The 16,113-nt window shown below is 39.1% G+C and overlaps 1 protein-coding gene across 4 annotated transcripts in view; it reads right to left on the minus strand.

The window, feature by feature from the left end:
- The window catches only part of ptprub (protein tyrosine phosphatase receptor type Ub), a 225,356-nt gene that overhangs the window by 60,704 nt on the left and 148,539 nt on the right, over positions 1-16,113 (minus strand). For all 4 annotated transcript variants that reach the window (XM_077526325.1, XM_077526328.1, XM_077526327.1 and 1 more), the window contains exons 8-12: positions 14,823-15,140; positions 10,713-10,822; positions 6,860-7,061; positions 2,289-2,391; positions 1,924-2,197 (exon numbers count right to left, since the gene is read on the minus strand). In XM_077526325.1, the coding sequence (XP_077382451.1) occupies positions 1,924-2,197; positions 2,289-2,391; positions 6,860-7,061; positions 10,713-10,822; positions 14,823-15,140 (1,007 nt within the window). The remainder of the gene's footprint in view (positions 1-1,923; positions 2,198-2,288; positions 2,392-6,859; positions 7,062-10,712; positions 10,823-14,822; positions 15,141-16,113) is intronic.

Here is a 16,113-nt window from a genome sequence, read left to right on the forward strand (position 1 = left end):
CTCATTGTGGGTCATGCAGTCTGGGCCACTGCCAGACTAAACAAAGCCTAATCCCATCCGCCAGTAAACCCTGTTTAAGCCCACGCTTAGTACACCAGTTAAATGAAATGCTCACACTGCATTCCCCCCCACTATGTTTCTCCATTGGCTTGTGGTAATAGATGAGCCACCCATCTCTGTTCATGGAACTTGATAATACGTGGCGCTACAAAGGAAAAAGGCAGCACAAAAGCTACAGACCATATAGAGATGAGATCACACTAGTCAACGAATGGAGCTGCCTCGAATTTCACACTTGTGTCTTATCTGTGTCAGGCGAGTACGTTTTAATCGTAACTTAGAAACGGTAATCCATGCCTTTGTTACATCTGGGCTGGATTACTGTAATGCACTTGATTTTGTCCTCCCTGCAGCGTCTCCAGCTTGTCCAAAATGTCTCCTTACTGGTGCCCGTAAGAGGGAACACATAACCCCTATCATGGCCTCTCTTCACTGGCTGCCCGTGAAATTTAGAATCCACTTTAAGATTCTTCGATTTGTTTTCAAATCTCACAATGGTCTTGCCCCACCTTATCTCGCCGACCTCTTGCACCCCCTACACACCTGCCCGGTGCCTCAGGTCAGCAGACCAGACTCAATTGGAGGTACCGAGGGCTAAGCGGATGCTTAGAGGAGATTGAGCCTTTGCTGTTGCCGGTCCCTCCTTTTGGAACGACCTTCCACTAAATATTAGGAAGTCCCCCTCGTTGTCCTCTTTTAAAACACGTCTTAAAACACATCTGTATTCTTTGGCTTTTGGCGCACCATGAGACTTGTTCTTGGTGTTTTGTGGTGTGTATGAGTTTGATGTTTAGTCTACAAATTTATGTATTTATTTACCTCTTTTTTTCACTACTTCTTATTTATTTACTGATAATGTACATTGCTTTGTCACCTCCACCGAACAAGTAGTTTTCTTGGAATTGTATCCTTCAGTCTGTGCTCCAGCTCAATTATATCGTTCACATCATCTGAAACTCAACATTTTTGGATTTTTGTGACTATATTTTGCAAAGTTGTGATCACGTTTGTACACAGATGTCCTGCCCAAGTCCTGAAAACTTTGAAGAAGGCAAAGGGTAAATACAGACAAAGCATAGGTGCTCACACATTTAGGCCCAATGAATTGGAAGAAAATTATTGCAGATGTCGAAAGGTCCACTTTGTACCTAGACGTCATTCAATCACAACATTCTAAAGAGGAAAATAATGGAAACCCCGCACGGCAAATATTAAAGCAATGCCGCTCTCCCTCTGATCATCTGCACCTAGGCCCAATTATCGCTAAGTAATTGCTTCGTCCTGGTAGCGGCTCTTGGTGTAATCGAATTTGGAAAGGTAATGCCCTCTGGGTATCAGGAGACACTCGGGGTGAGGGGGCGTGGACGGGCATGGAAACTCAACATTGTGCTTCTCAACTGCACATTTCTAAAACCGTGTTTCTGCTTGCAAAGAGAAGATAAATTAAGGACAAATATAAAATGATTGCATCCAATAAACGAAATAGGAGCAAGGCAGGCCTGTCAAATAAAAGCCAGACGATGAGGACTATCTGTTGACTCACAGTAATTACAACTTTGCTAGCCAAGAGTAATGCATGCAAGTAAAACCCATTTTCTGGCATGTATTGTTTAGGAGAGACTCAAAGTGGCGGGAAATAATCATATATCATAATCAAGTAGTTAGACCGCCAGCCCAAAATGTTGCCATCTACCAACCCTTTCACAGCATCACCACTCTGTTCAAGGGTTGTGAGCCCAGACAATGCCAGCTGTTATAACGCGGCATTAGCACAAACAGATCATCATTAACGCCGCTCGCTGTTGGCGGCAATTCACTGTGTTTACCGAAGCCGACAACTGGCGGCAGTCGAGTGACACTTACCCCTCTGAAGTTGCTCATAGCCTGGAAGTAGACAAGGTAGCTTTTGCGTGGGTCCAAAGGGGTGTTCCAGTAGCCGTTGTAAGTATGATTGTCCCCCACAGTGAAGGGACTGGCCTCTGGCAGGCTGCTGGGTGGCAGCTCAGCGGTATAGTAATGCGGGGTGCCCCGGGCCAAGGCCTCGCCGTGGGACATCGGCAGAGGGAAACACTCTTGAAGACCAAGCTCCCTCTTCACTTTTTTCACAGTCTCCTCCTCTACCACCACCTGGTATGTGCTGGACACAAATCGATGCGAACGGAACAGTTAGCATGCTATTATTGCTACAGAAGAAGAGCGCATCCTAGAATGTGAGATGATTTTCTCACCTGACAGGTGCGCCTCTACCTTGGGCAGGGCGGAGGACGACAGTTATTGTGTTCTCAGTCTCACTCAAAGGGGACGGTATGTCTCCGTAATCAAATGTAGGCGCTGAAAACACATCGTTTAGTTAAGACTTATCTAAAGTACTATGCAAAAACCATTAATAAATGGGATGAAACCAAATTTCAATTTCTTGGGGTGCTCATAGCCCCTTCCAATAGGCTTGATTGTTTTAATAGTCTTCTGACTGGACTCTCTCAAAAGATTATCAAAACGCTGCAGCTTGGGTTCTAACTAAAATAAAGAGATCAGAACATATTACGACAGTCCTAAACACGTTTACACTGGCTCCCAGTTAGTTGTAGAACACATTTGAAAAATCTGCTACTGGTTTATAAATCACTGGAAGGTTTTCATCCTGAACACGTTATTAAGGAAATGTTAATTCAATATAAACCCAGTAGAACTGCAGACTTAGGTCAGTTAGAGGAGCTGAGATTTCAAGGCGAACATGGTGAAGCGGCTTTTAGCTGTTATGCTGCACGCAACTATAATAAGCAAAACAAATAGCTTGCTAACTGACAAACAGATAAAATCCAAATCTGTTCTAGTTATTACAGCTATTGGTAACTCCAGCTACTGTATATATTGTAGACTTTCTAAAACAACAAAACTCATCGTACCAAAGACGTTTATACAGTGCACTACCCTGAGCTATGACAAGAAAAGAAAACCTCTCATTTTGAATACCACTCAAGTGAATTACTGTGAGACTTTAGCTCAGTAAGCACATGAATGACTAAAATATTAGTTAGAAATGTAATTTAAAGCAACACTAAGGAACTTTCAGTTTACGTTGATTATGGGGGCGCCATATGGGCACAAGCGCGCAGCGCCGTTTTTGAGCCAGCGAGTGAAAGCCGGGCCAATGTTGATCCTTGACTGCCTTTTGTCCGGTTAGCTTCCCTTTTTCTTTTTTGTCTCATCAGACAAAACGTTTTAGTTGTTTTGCAGCTTCTGCCATGAAAGAGGTAATCGTGCGTCAACATTCAAATTCACCTCCAACTTTGTAAAGAATATGGAAAGGGGGAAGTGACATATGACATAGAGCAGTCAGCATATTTGTAGTTTTTTGTGTAGCAGTGTTCCTAGCATCCTCCTCAGAGTTGCTTCGTGCCAATAAAAATGATACAGACCCCCTCAGGCCATGGCAAAAGTACCATTCAACTAATTGTAAGTTATGAAAAAATATATAAAATATTTAGGTTGAAAAGTTCCTTAGTGCTTCTTTAACGTGACATAGTTGAGTGGTACATCGTCATGGCTGGTTAAAATGACCATCTCAACATCAAAAACAAAAATAAAAATGTGCAGCTTGCAGAGTTAAAGCTTTCACGAAGCACAATTTGGCTCTGCAATGGGACGGAATTTTTATTTTCTAAATACAAAGACATCTGAGATCGGCCAGTATTTGAAAATTGAAAATGTTCCAAGTCAAGGTCAGAGATTCCAAGTTATAGAGTTTCCGTAGTCAGTCTGTTGTAGAACTGGCACACCAGTGTGCCTAAAAAAAGCTAGCAGACCTTGTATAATAAATGTCCATATCGTCAAGTTTTCCTGGCTATGGGTCCAATTAAAAGTCATGGTCTTGAGGCTAAATTGATTGGGTTTTTCATTTAAAAGGATTTGGCTTAAGTCATGCTCCTCCCTGGAGTTGTGGCAGCACATTTCACTTTAATATCACCACTCAATTAGCAAGGGAAGAGAGAGAAAACTATTCATGTAGAATAAATGATTACTACATTAAAAATGGCTGGCTAACACCAAGGCAACCAGTGCTGAAATAAATTAGGTTCGGGTATTAAAAAGGGCCGGCCATGTATTTAGTTCTTTTTCAAGAGGTCTTGCCAGGTAGACTGACCTTGAACAATACGCATGTCTGAATGTATACATGTGTTGATACTAAGTGTGCCCAGCAGTTTGAAGATAGTAACTGAAGTGTCCAGTGACCAATTTGAGAGATACAGTACTCAGTTTAAGCAAACGTTATTCACTACGGACCAGCAGAGAGAGAAGAAGATCTACAAAGACTTTTGGGCACTTTCTACAGACTGGCTTTATGCCACAGTTCTCTATGACAAACAGCCAGTAGGCAGGCATTGTGCCTTAAATCTATAATTAAACCAAACGACCTCTCAGAAGAGAGATTTAGGCAGTGTTGGAGTGCCTGCTCCCTGCGTACCAAAGAGGTGCAATGCAATCCCTACACAAGCACAAATGCGCCATTAAAAAGGAGAGACAAAGAGCAAGGCTGGATTTCCATCAGCATTAACTCATTCACTCCCAACCATTTTCACTTAAGTGTTTTCCTCGATTTTGACTGATTTTGCAAGGCCCGCGAAATATTATGTTCTATTTCTATAAAAATATGGAATCTACCAAAAGAGAGATTAGAGTCTCTTCTTTTATCAGGAAAAACAAAGTATATTCCTCTCTGTTTCTGCTGTGCAGCAATTAGCAATAGAACATAGCTAAGTTTCATCACGATTCACAATTCTGCTTAGAACTGTGGGGAAATCAGCTTGTTTTAACATGGCCTGGTTGATCTCTTATACTCTGCTGCCACTCAGTAGATGGACTGCATCAAAGCCTTCTCTATACTCTGGCATAAAAAAACAACAACAAAAAACATATAAATACGTCTTTGGGACACTTAAAAAAAAATTAAAAATATGACGTATTTATACGTTTTTGGGAGCTAATGAGTTAATAAGCTGGGAGACTCTCAGATGTGACCGTCCGCTCCCAAGAACATATGCAACATACTTCTTAAGTATAAATAACATTCAGCAGAGTACTCTTGGTGATGTTTCTCCAGATGTTAATTCATGTCATAAGGACAACAAGATGACAGCCTCACACTTTGCTGGGAGATACTATGGGAAAAAAATGGTCAAAAGAAAATTGGAATTATAGCACACAGTGGGCGGAGTCTTATGAAGGACCAAAAATACCAAAATTAAAAATAAATAAAGTGAAAATAAAAACATAATAAGATATACAATTCAAAAATTAAATACAAAAAAATAAATATAAATGGAAATAAAAACAACACAAATATATACATAAACAAAAATAAAAGTAAATCCAAAAATAAAAACGAGATTAAAAAAATAATATAATAATAAGCACAGAAATAAATATATAAATTGAATTTAATGTCAATTCATTAATAACAGGACTCATATTTATTTATTTTATGCTGCAGATGCTGTCAGCATGAAAACCATCATGAAATGTTATTCAAATGAGGGGGCGGTCCTAAGTATGTCTTTGGTTGAACTATTCGCCTGTTGGTTGAGCGACATGTCAGTCTATGTCGGACTGTCCATTCCACTGCACGGGAGAATTCACACATATCGTCTGCAGCATTAAATAAATATGAGAGCAGAGCCTTTTTAATTTAGTAATATTTAAATCTATGTATATATTTATTCCCACATTTACTTTTATATTTATTGTTATTTTTTGAATCCTCGTTTTTATTTATTTTCACTTTATTTATTATTTACTAGGGGTGTGAATTGCCTAGTACCTGACGATTCGATTCGTATCACGATTCACAGGTCACGATTCGATTCGATACCGATTAATCCCGATACGAATTTATAAGTCGATTGTTGCGATTTTTTTCCATTCAAATTTAGAAAATACTAATCAGTAAGCTTGTAGAGTGTAAGATTTATATGAAAATGTATTATTTATTTATCTGAAATTTCAGTCTTATAGAGGTTGTAATCTGTTTCATGTTTGAACAGCATTAAAATAAAATATTAAGGCTTAATGTTCCGTTCATATAACATTCTTCCATGCACAAGGTGTGAATCCTAAAAAAAAAAAAATAAAAAAAAATCGATTCTGCCGATTATTGAATCGATTCGAGAATCGCGCGATGTAGTATCGCGATATATCGCCGAATCGATTTTTTTTAACACCCCTATTATTTACACTATATATTTTTGTGTTTTTTTTTAGTTTTATTTTTTACTTCCATTTATATTTATTTTTTTTTGTATTTAATTTTGTAATTATATTTTTATCATAGAGTCTGGAGGTGAGCCTATGTTCTTCAATGACAAACAATGACGGCACAAAGTACAGAAAGACATGGTTACTAAAAATAAAAAAAATAAAAAAATAATAAAAATAAAAAAAAGAAAATAAAAAAAGAAAAGTTACAATTGTGGTGTTACTATATATGTGTGTGTATATTTTTCCACAACATACTGTATGACTAAACAATTTTGTTAATTGTCTATAAATAGAGTTCTCAGTTGGCAATTTGAACTGTTTTTATTATTATTATTATTATTTATTATTATTATTATTGTGGTTCATAAGTCTTTATAAATATAGTCTTTATAGCTATAAATAATAGCTATTTTGGAACTAGACACTTTTCAAAAGTGATGCTTGTAATTCCAGCCTAAAAAAAAAAAAATATGCATATGGTGTTTGCGGCCAGATGGTCCACACTGACATATCAGTACAGATGGAACTTTGAGCAATACAATACCCGAGATGTTTGTGGTGATTTCAGTGAGGGCTGTCTGGCCAAAGCCTTTCCCTGTACGGGCTCGCACAGAGATCAAGTAGGTTGTTCCCGGGTGAAGATTGGAGAACATGTGATAGGTCTCGTTCTTTAGCTTGGACACAGTTCTTCTTGGTCCTGGGACGTTGATGCCGGGATCAGACGACTCGATGCTCTGGTAACTGATCTGCAGGCCAACGACAAGTGAAAACATTTGACAAGTTATGGGAGTGTCAATAGCTTTTAACTCATTCACTCCCAGCCATTTTCACATTTCGCAATCCCGTTCGTCCCGGCTGTTTTACTGGATTTTGATTGATTTTGCAAGGCCCACAGAATATTGTGTTCTATTGCTTTAAAAACACGGAACCTATCAAAAGAAAGATTAAAGTCTCTTCTTAAATCAGGAAAAAAAAGTATGTTTCTATCTGTTTCCGTTTTGCAGCAATTAGCATTAGAAGAGAGCTAAGTTTCATCAGTTTTCACAAATCTATTTAAAATTGTAAGTCATTGAGCTTTTTTTCTACATGGCCCTTGTTGATCTCCTTTGCTCTGTTGCCACCTACTGGCCGTTTGTGTAATAACTACCATTTCTGCAACCGTTCTTTGCAGTTGAGAGGCTGCAGCAAAGCCTTCTGTATGCTCTAGCATAAACAAAAAAAAACAACAACGTATAAATACGTCTTTGGGACACAGAGCATTAAAAAAAAAACGTATTTACACGTTATTGGGAGTAAATGAGTTAAAGTGTTAGAGTTAAAGTCAATTTTCTTGCTCTAACTGCCGATTGGCATTGATATTGGTTCAAATAAAAAGTCAAAACACTTTATTTCTGCGAGCCACAGACAAAAGTCATCACAGTTTAAATGGACTGTGAGAGATTCAGTCTTTATGTCATTAAATCCGTTTAAAACTCTAAATTGCTGTCTTTTGCAAAGTTTTTCTAGGAGGGCTTATTTGCCACACTTGCACAGCACTCGTGAATTACCAATTATATCCTGCTAAATGAGATCACATGGCAGCAATCTGACAAGGATGAGCATTTAGAGTACATTAAGAGCTGGAAGACGTCTTTGGAATGAACACGCACATACGCAGACCTAACGTACTTTAACTGTAGTGAACACATTCAACAATTTTTTATTTTTATTTTTTGCACAAAAAAAAAAGTCTCAATTTTTGCACTGTATATCCACTAGGTTTCTTAGAGTTGAAAACAGTCCGAACCAAATTCATCCATCATCCCATGTAACTCAGCCCTACACAAATAGTGTTTTCTTGAGTCAGCGTTTATCAGAAGCATTTTGAAAGTGTTTGTGCTTATTAATTAAATGCTACTTTCCAGTCAGCCAACATTCGGCCAAAACTACACGATACAGTACAGTTTAATTTACATGGAGCCTCAAAACCCAATCGCAGTTTTCTTGTTGCAAATGTGGCCAAATATTGCCAACAGTTTTTTTTTCCCCCAGTAACGATCCACTTGAGTTGCTTTCGGTTGCATCGCTCAAGTGTGCGGTGAGCCCAAGATAACACTCAAGCCACAGATTTAGCGATTATGCCGAGAAGAGCTTTTTATGGTGCAGGAAGAAAATTCGGCAGCGGGCAATGAGAACTTGAAGAAGGCTTGTAACACAGTCAATGGACTCAGGCAGAGCGGGTAATGTTTAGTCCGAGTAAAATGAGAATTTCTATAGCCCTGTATATAACATTTACAGTCAGCTGAGGGGGACCCGCAAACAACAGCCGCCTTCACTTACAGTATATGTTAAAGCACAAATCCTATTTAATAATGTCTTTGAGGGGACATTGCAAGTCGAAGGCAAGAAAGTGTTGGCAGGCCTGTACAAGTAAATACAACATCCAAATCATGCCTAACAAGATGGTCTACAGCATAACATATGCACGTAGGTTATCTATTAATGAGGCTGTCTGCAGTTTATGCTGCAAGACCAATTTTGTGATATAGTGCGCAGTGTCAGTGAGAAGGCATTAAAGTATCTGGCTTTTTATACAAGCATGATGAATCGCAGAGGAGAAAGAGAAGATATGTATTTTATCACTGGTACATCCATCCATCCATCTATACCACGTGTCCCCATTACAGTCACGGGTGAGCTGGAGTTTATCTCAGCTGACTATAGGCAAGAGGCAAAGTACATCTTGGAAGGGTTGCCAGAATATTCACAGGATCTTCTAGACAACAAATGAGTGTAAAAAGGAAAGTCTCGTCACATAGAAGCAGTTTACAATCTTGTCTACACTCTTTTCGTCTTTTATTGTTGGTAATGTTGAACTGAGCAGCCACGACAAAGGTGTGCATAATGCTTTTGACTAGACTTTACACCCATCTGATTGGCTAGATCGTGACCATATTTAGCAATTTTTGTAAAATCGGTAATCAGCTGTATTGTCTTAAAGGGATTACACAACCATATTTTAAGCCCTTCCAACAGTCAACTATAGGCATATAATTAAATCTTACCTTTGGCACCATGTTGATATAAGTTTATTACAAAATATTAGGTGTGTTGCTGGTTAGTTTTCTAACGTGGAAATAAAACGCCCGGTTCAATAAAACCTCGTGTGATTGCTGCGCCCCTGGCGAGCCAATTGCAGTCTGCTGTTGGAGATCTGCGTTTGAGGCCTCCTCCGAATGCAACCCATCAATTCTTCAAAAAACATTTGGAACAAAACGTCTCCTTTGCGGAAGAAATCGTGGAGGAGAAGAAAAATAAACCTGGGCTGGTTTTGAACCAGGGACTTGCTGCTTACAGAGCAAGCACACGAACCACTATACTTTTAGGTCAGTTAAATTCAGTAGTGCTAAAGTTTTACTTGTAGTTTACATAAGTCTCAGCCAGAACCGGGGGATTTTAAAACAGCCAATTGCCATTGCACTTTGGCATTGCAAATGTGAAGGATAATTGATTGCTTTGACTTTATTTGGACAGAATGTTTACTGATAAAGGCTACTTTTGTCACTATCCCATGGAGAAACTGGGCGTGCATTTAGTCCAGAGGCGGTGCTGGGGTGGGTCCTCACCTTATGATGTCAAAGAGTGCAAACAGCTCATTTTCTCAGGTTGGGAGGGGCTGGTGCTTGGAGAGCAGTATGACCTAGATTTTCTCATTTCGGTCATGTGTTCGGTGAGGAATTAATTGATGTCACTTCTACATTGGTTTTTGCTATTTGTGGGCTGGGCCAGTACCTATCCACCCAAGAATGACGGCAGTCAAAACTGTAAACTAAACATAAAAGTTTTTAAAAATAGATATATTGCTCCATCTTTGGATTGAATTAGTGATCGGTTATCCTTTTTTTTTTTTTCTTACAAACTCGGTTGCTGACCGTGATTGGCCGAAAAATCCTTACCGTGTAAATCACACTTTTCACTTTGCAATCACTGGCACCCATTTGTCGTGCTGCTTATTTTTTCCTGAAAGATGTAGACTGAATTCCAAATTGTGCGTCTTTGAGGGTATTTGACTTTGGCACCTCCACTGCATTTAGTTTGTGTTAGGAAACTGATGTTTTGGTCTCTCATTTGCATTATGTCAGAGGTTGAATTCTTGTAGATGCAAAATGTGCAACAATGGCTGAGTTTCCATCACCGGTTGCAGGCATTGTGAGTCTCTAAATGAAGACATATGCATGATAGAGATACTGGCTATGGAAGAGGTTGGAGTGTCATGAATACGTCCACAAACAAAAACAACAGAGCAAGGAAAAAAGGAATCGATCCAACAGTGTTCTCCGCAGATTTTATCACGCCAATAGCTTAATAATAACGAAATGTTTGCACCTAAAGAGTGACACTTGTTTTACAATACTCACCTCATACTGGGTAATAAGACCATTGGGCTCAAGTGGCTCCTCCCACTTCAGGAAGATCATGTCATCCAGTGGGGTGAAGGTGAGCGACTCCGGTGCAATGCCTCCTGGGACTGTAGGAGACATTGTCATAAAAGAAGGTGAGCCTCTTCAGTTTACGTCAGCCCGGTCACGTTCACATTAAAGTTCGGGAACAAAAAAACAACAGATATATTCAAATTCACAGTACGCAGAGCCGTTACGTTAATGACACAGATCAATCATATCCTGCATTAGTAAGGAATTGTGCCAAGCTCCCTATGAAGCCTCTGTCAATTCTATAATATGGAAGTAGAAAACCTTCAGACCTACCTATTAAAACATGCTATGTATTTGCTTTACTGTAACATCAATACATACGCCAGCCTATATGTCAAATTATTATTAAGAACACAACAAATTTTTTTCGTACAACAAACACAAATGAAAAAGCACTTTAATGTGAAATAGTGTGTGATTGATGATCAATAAAACATCATTTTACTCACTGATCATTAATTATAACTGTTGGGTACAGAAATCAATACTTTTTTTTGGTATGGACCAATTTGGGTCGGTACTGCCAAGTTTGGATGACATGAAATCAAACGATACTTTGTTTTGGTGCCTAAACAGGTCCTATTGTGAGTTGGCGATTTTTCATGGCACACTTGAACGCAGCAGAGAACGCATACCAGCGTGATGAAGTCACCCAACATTGCTTTGCAATTTGTATTTTGCGGAACTTAATTGGTTGTATTTCTATACTTTATTACCGTGTTTTCCGCACTATAAGGCGCACCTAAAAGTCTTCAATTTTTTTCAAAAGCTGACCATGTGCCTCATAATCCAGTGCGCCTTATATATGGATTAATATTGAGCCGCAACAGGTCTCGCTGTCAATACGCTATCGGTGACCCTGCACGATCGGCAGAATATCCCGCCATCTTGGATCGCTGGCTAATACTAATACTTTACCTCAGAGAAAATAATAAAACAGCTGTTTATTCATTTTGGGAGTGAATGGAGTTGTCAGAAAGCTGGTTTGTAATTTATTAATAAAGTTTGACTGACCTATCTGACTGTTTTGTTGACATTCCCTTTAGCGCAGCATCATCTAATGGATGCATAACGTAACCCTAGCCTCTACTTTAGCGCCTTATATATGGAAAAAGTTGTAAAATATGTCATTTTTTGAAGGTGTGCCTTATAGTGCGGAAAATACGGTATTTATAAAATGTTCTACCTTTATTTAGTTTAACTTCATTTTTTTTCTCCTCATTTGTCTTAAACTCGTGTTATATTTGTCAAAGATTATATATTGAACATAATTGTAAACATTTATTTGATTTTATTATTAAATAAATTAACATTTATGACCACAAACACACAAATGTATCAAAAATTGGTTACAGTTGAGTACCTGTTTCAATTTCCAGGTACCAGGAATTAGTACCATATTATTTTGAATGTGATAGGTACCTATCCCGAATAACAACAGACTCATTTTGGGTCCTGATCTTAGAAAACGATGCTCTGTGTAAATGTAGTCTGTCACTGCTGAAAAACTATAAATATAAATAAATATTTATTTATTTTTTTTCCCCCTCGCAGCTGTTAATTTTCAATTGTTTTGTCTGTACATCTCATCCTTGTTAGCATCATAAAAATGATTTGCCCTCAGTTACGCTGCAAATAATGTGCGGAAGCACAAAGGATTACCCGCAGATAAGAAGGAAGCACAGAGAGCTATCTGAGGGTTATTGGGGTGACAGATATATTTTCTGAATTATGAAGAGCACCTTTTGTGATGCTAATCCGGCGTGCCAGAACGTCATCCTCTGAATTAACGTATCAGGAAAAAAGCATGGAAAAGTTACATGATCCTCTTCATCTCACATCGTAACCGGCCCACGATGGATGAAATGTGCTCACACATGTAATGTAGTGTGCTACATACGGTGACTGGAAATGCTAAAGCACGATTAGAACAAGCTGAGAAAGAGTTAAATAAGCTATTGAAGTAATTGATGTAATCCATCTAGATGAACTCACAATAGTGACTGTAAAGAGCGTGCTTAAAACGGCGGAGTATACATGAGGCTGGCAGGCGGCCATATATCCTTTGACTCCTACTGCATTTTAAATCAAATACTGTGCTGCCAGCATTTAGCAAACAGCAGATGGTAATCACTGACAGACAATCTAATGTATGATTCAGTTCAGCAGTGGAAATTTAATGTACGCACGAGATGTTCTGTTCAAGCAAGAACATTTTTCTTTTCCTTTTTTTTTTGTATTAAGTCAAACCATAGAGGTTGCTGTATGTGAAAAAAGAAATCCACCAATAGAAAATAAAAACATGTTTGTGTCTTCAGGACTTGAAAAGCGTTACCCCTGTTTTGCTTTTGTTCCAGCTCGATTCCAAAAGTGGTTTAAAAAATACCCGTTGGGCTGCCTCCCCTGTACGCTGCTGTGCTGCAATAATCAGACGTTTGGACAAACATTCTCATTCAATAGCATGACAAGTGTGTCAACACTTTTGGCTGATACAGTCGATAGCCATCAAATAACAGTGTGGATCATATTTCGGTAGAGAGTGTAAAAACGGCTGTATCCACATTTTCATGGTAGTTCAAGTCTGTGTCACACACGGATGCATGATTGGAGGTACAAGGCGGTCGACATGGCTCACTTCACATGCGTGGCTGGCGACATCATCCACAAGGGGAGATCTTGCCGTTTATAAACAGACTTTGTGTACCCCAGAGAGTCCATTTCTACTTGTGCAATGCCAAGGCCTGTGCCTCAACTTGAAATTCAAGGTAATAAGGAGGAGCTGCTTCATTTGGCCGGAAGACGGCTGCATTCCATTTCACAACGTCACAAATGCCGGGAACGTCCTTTTATTTTTAACTTGTGCCCATCAAAATACCAAAAGAAAGAAAACGCCACCACATGAAAATAGGGCCCCGTACTGAAAATTGTGAAATAGTGTTTTTAGTATTTTATATGCAATATTAGAACCACACTAAAAAATACAGAATGGGAAAATTCAAGAAAAAAAGTTTTAAATTTAATGAGGTGAGTGTTAAAATAAAACCAAGAGCATTACATAGTCATTTTAATTCTCATATTTCTATATCACAGAAGCATGGAAATGCTAATGTGGAATTAATATCGCCAAATATGTTCAAACGTTTTTGCAAGTACGCTTGTATGTATTTCAACACGTACAAACACATATGCAAATACGTTCAAAAATATTTCAATAAGTCAACCACCCCAAAAAAAGTTATTGACAATAATGTGTTCTATACAGTCTAAATCCGATGTTCTGATTAATATCGCATTAGTGGAATATGAGTTAAAAAATTATCAATATCACAAGGCGGCCATTTTGCCACTTCTTGTCAAGTTAAAATGACATCACAGTTGCTCAGGTAACAACCAATCACAGCTCAGCTTCAGAAAACAGGTGAGCTGTGATTGGTTGTTGCCTGAGCCTTGAGCAACTGTGATGTCATCTTCAGTCGACAGCAAGTGCAACATGGCCGCCCCCTGGGATGGATCAAAACAGCTGGATTTTGCTTCATAACTTCACATTCCACAAATGTAATATTAATCAAAATGTCATGTTTAGACTAGTGAGGTTACATAGAACATATTAATGTCAAGAAATGTTTAAGGTTGATTTCTCCTTTAAATGTAACCAAACATATTTGCCAGTCAAAAATGTTGACTCCCCATTGGTAGTTCTCCGCTTCCGTATGCTAGAACTCATAAAGACTTCTGTTTTTTTCTGGTGTTGTCATAACACTTCTTTATACGAATATGAAATGCAGCGATTATCATTCATAACTTGCAAAAGGAACCGCTGAATCAATTAAACGGCGTGTTTTTGTTGTGTACATGTGCACGTTGATGAGTGAGTGGCCCATGTCAAAGTTCACCTCTTCCATCTGTTCACACAAACACTTTAGATTTAATCACGTCAATGCAACCTTAACTTGAGTAAAAATCGAATTGGGCATAAAATCTTTGTTTGTGTTTGTGTCTTCTTTGCATTCCCCCGACCCCCCTCGCGGGACTTACTGTCTTCCTCCGTCTGGAAGGTGACCTCTCTGCCCTCTTTCTTGCCCTCCGGGTTGGCCAGTGACAGACGGACATGGATGCCGTGGTAGGGCGGCAGATCACGCAGCGTGAAGCGCGAGGCGTTGCGCTCCACGGCCAGGCATTCGCGCACGGTGGTGTTGTGGCCGCCGCCGCCTCCCGCCGTGGTGTAGCGGTAGCACAGGGACACTGAGTAGGTGTGGCAGCGTGTCACGTTGAAGGCCAAGTTCTCCCACAGCAGGGACAACTGCCTGGGCTGGATGTCGGTGGCTGTCAGGCCCCGGAGTGCGCGCATGGGCTCTGGATGGGAGGAAAAATTGAACAGGACGCTTGAGATGAGTTGACAGGAAGTCATAAAAATGTAAATGATCAAAGGAAGACTTTTACATTTAGTAATAATATATTCCATGTCCCAAAGATATATACAAGTTTTTTTTGGGCCAAATTCTGCTTCCAGCTCACTTGGTGGCCATATGTCCCCTTACACGACCATTGGGTACAAACTAGCTTCAGACACTGTTTACTCTGTTTGTTCTCTGCCATTCTACATGTAAATATAAACTTCTCCCACAGGATTTCTTATGCATCGAAAAATGGGTCCTACCTTCTTTTGGATATTTTTCTCACAGGCTTGACTGATTATCGGCTGGGTTGTAGCAAATTTAGGGTTTTATCAAGATTTGTAAGATGTTCACAGTCAGTTTTTACTTGTCACAAAAGACTTTTCAAATATATTCAGACAATTTTTTACTGTCTGCAAAGATCCTCTGAACTGTTTCACAAACCCTGACGAAAACTCCAAATTAGCTACATTCGCATGCATTTGAGTGAGATGCAGAGAACTTTTCATATGTGGGAATGCTTCAGCATTCCCACATATTTTATTGTGATTTTTATTCTCCACACTTTTTTTGCCGCCAAACAACTCCCACGTAATACTTCCAACTTACATTGTTCAAATTTCAACTATCTTCAAAAATTCACACCTCCCGGGTATACGTCGTCTGATTCCACATTACTTACAGTATTTGCACAATTTAACATTTAATTTCAACTTTTCCCCATTCATTTTCAATGGGACAGTCATTGAACTTTTTATATAATTATCACTTTCCACGCCCACTTCCATATATATAACTTATCATCATTACCAGGTGTCTGATACTGCTTGGTGGCACATTCGGTAAAGCGCATTGTCCAGTAACCAGGTTATAATTTCATAATTTATCTCTCAATGTGCCTCCAGCATTCCCAAGCAATTTCAAAAATTTCA

Source organism: Festucalex cinctus, chromosome 7, assembly GCF_051991245.1.
Source record: "Festucalex cinctus isolate MCC-2025b chromosome 7, RoL_Fcin_1.0, whole genome shotgun sequence".
Classification (NCBI taxonomy): domain Eukaryota; kingdom Metazoa; phylum Chordata; class Actinopteri; order Syngnathiformes; family Syngnathidae; genus Festucalex; species Festucalex cinctus.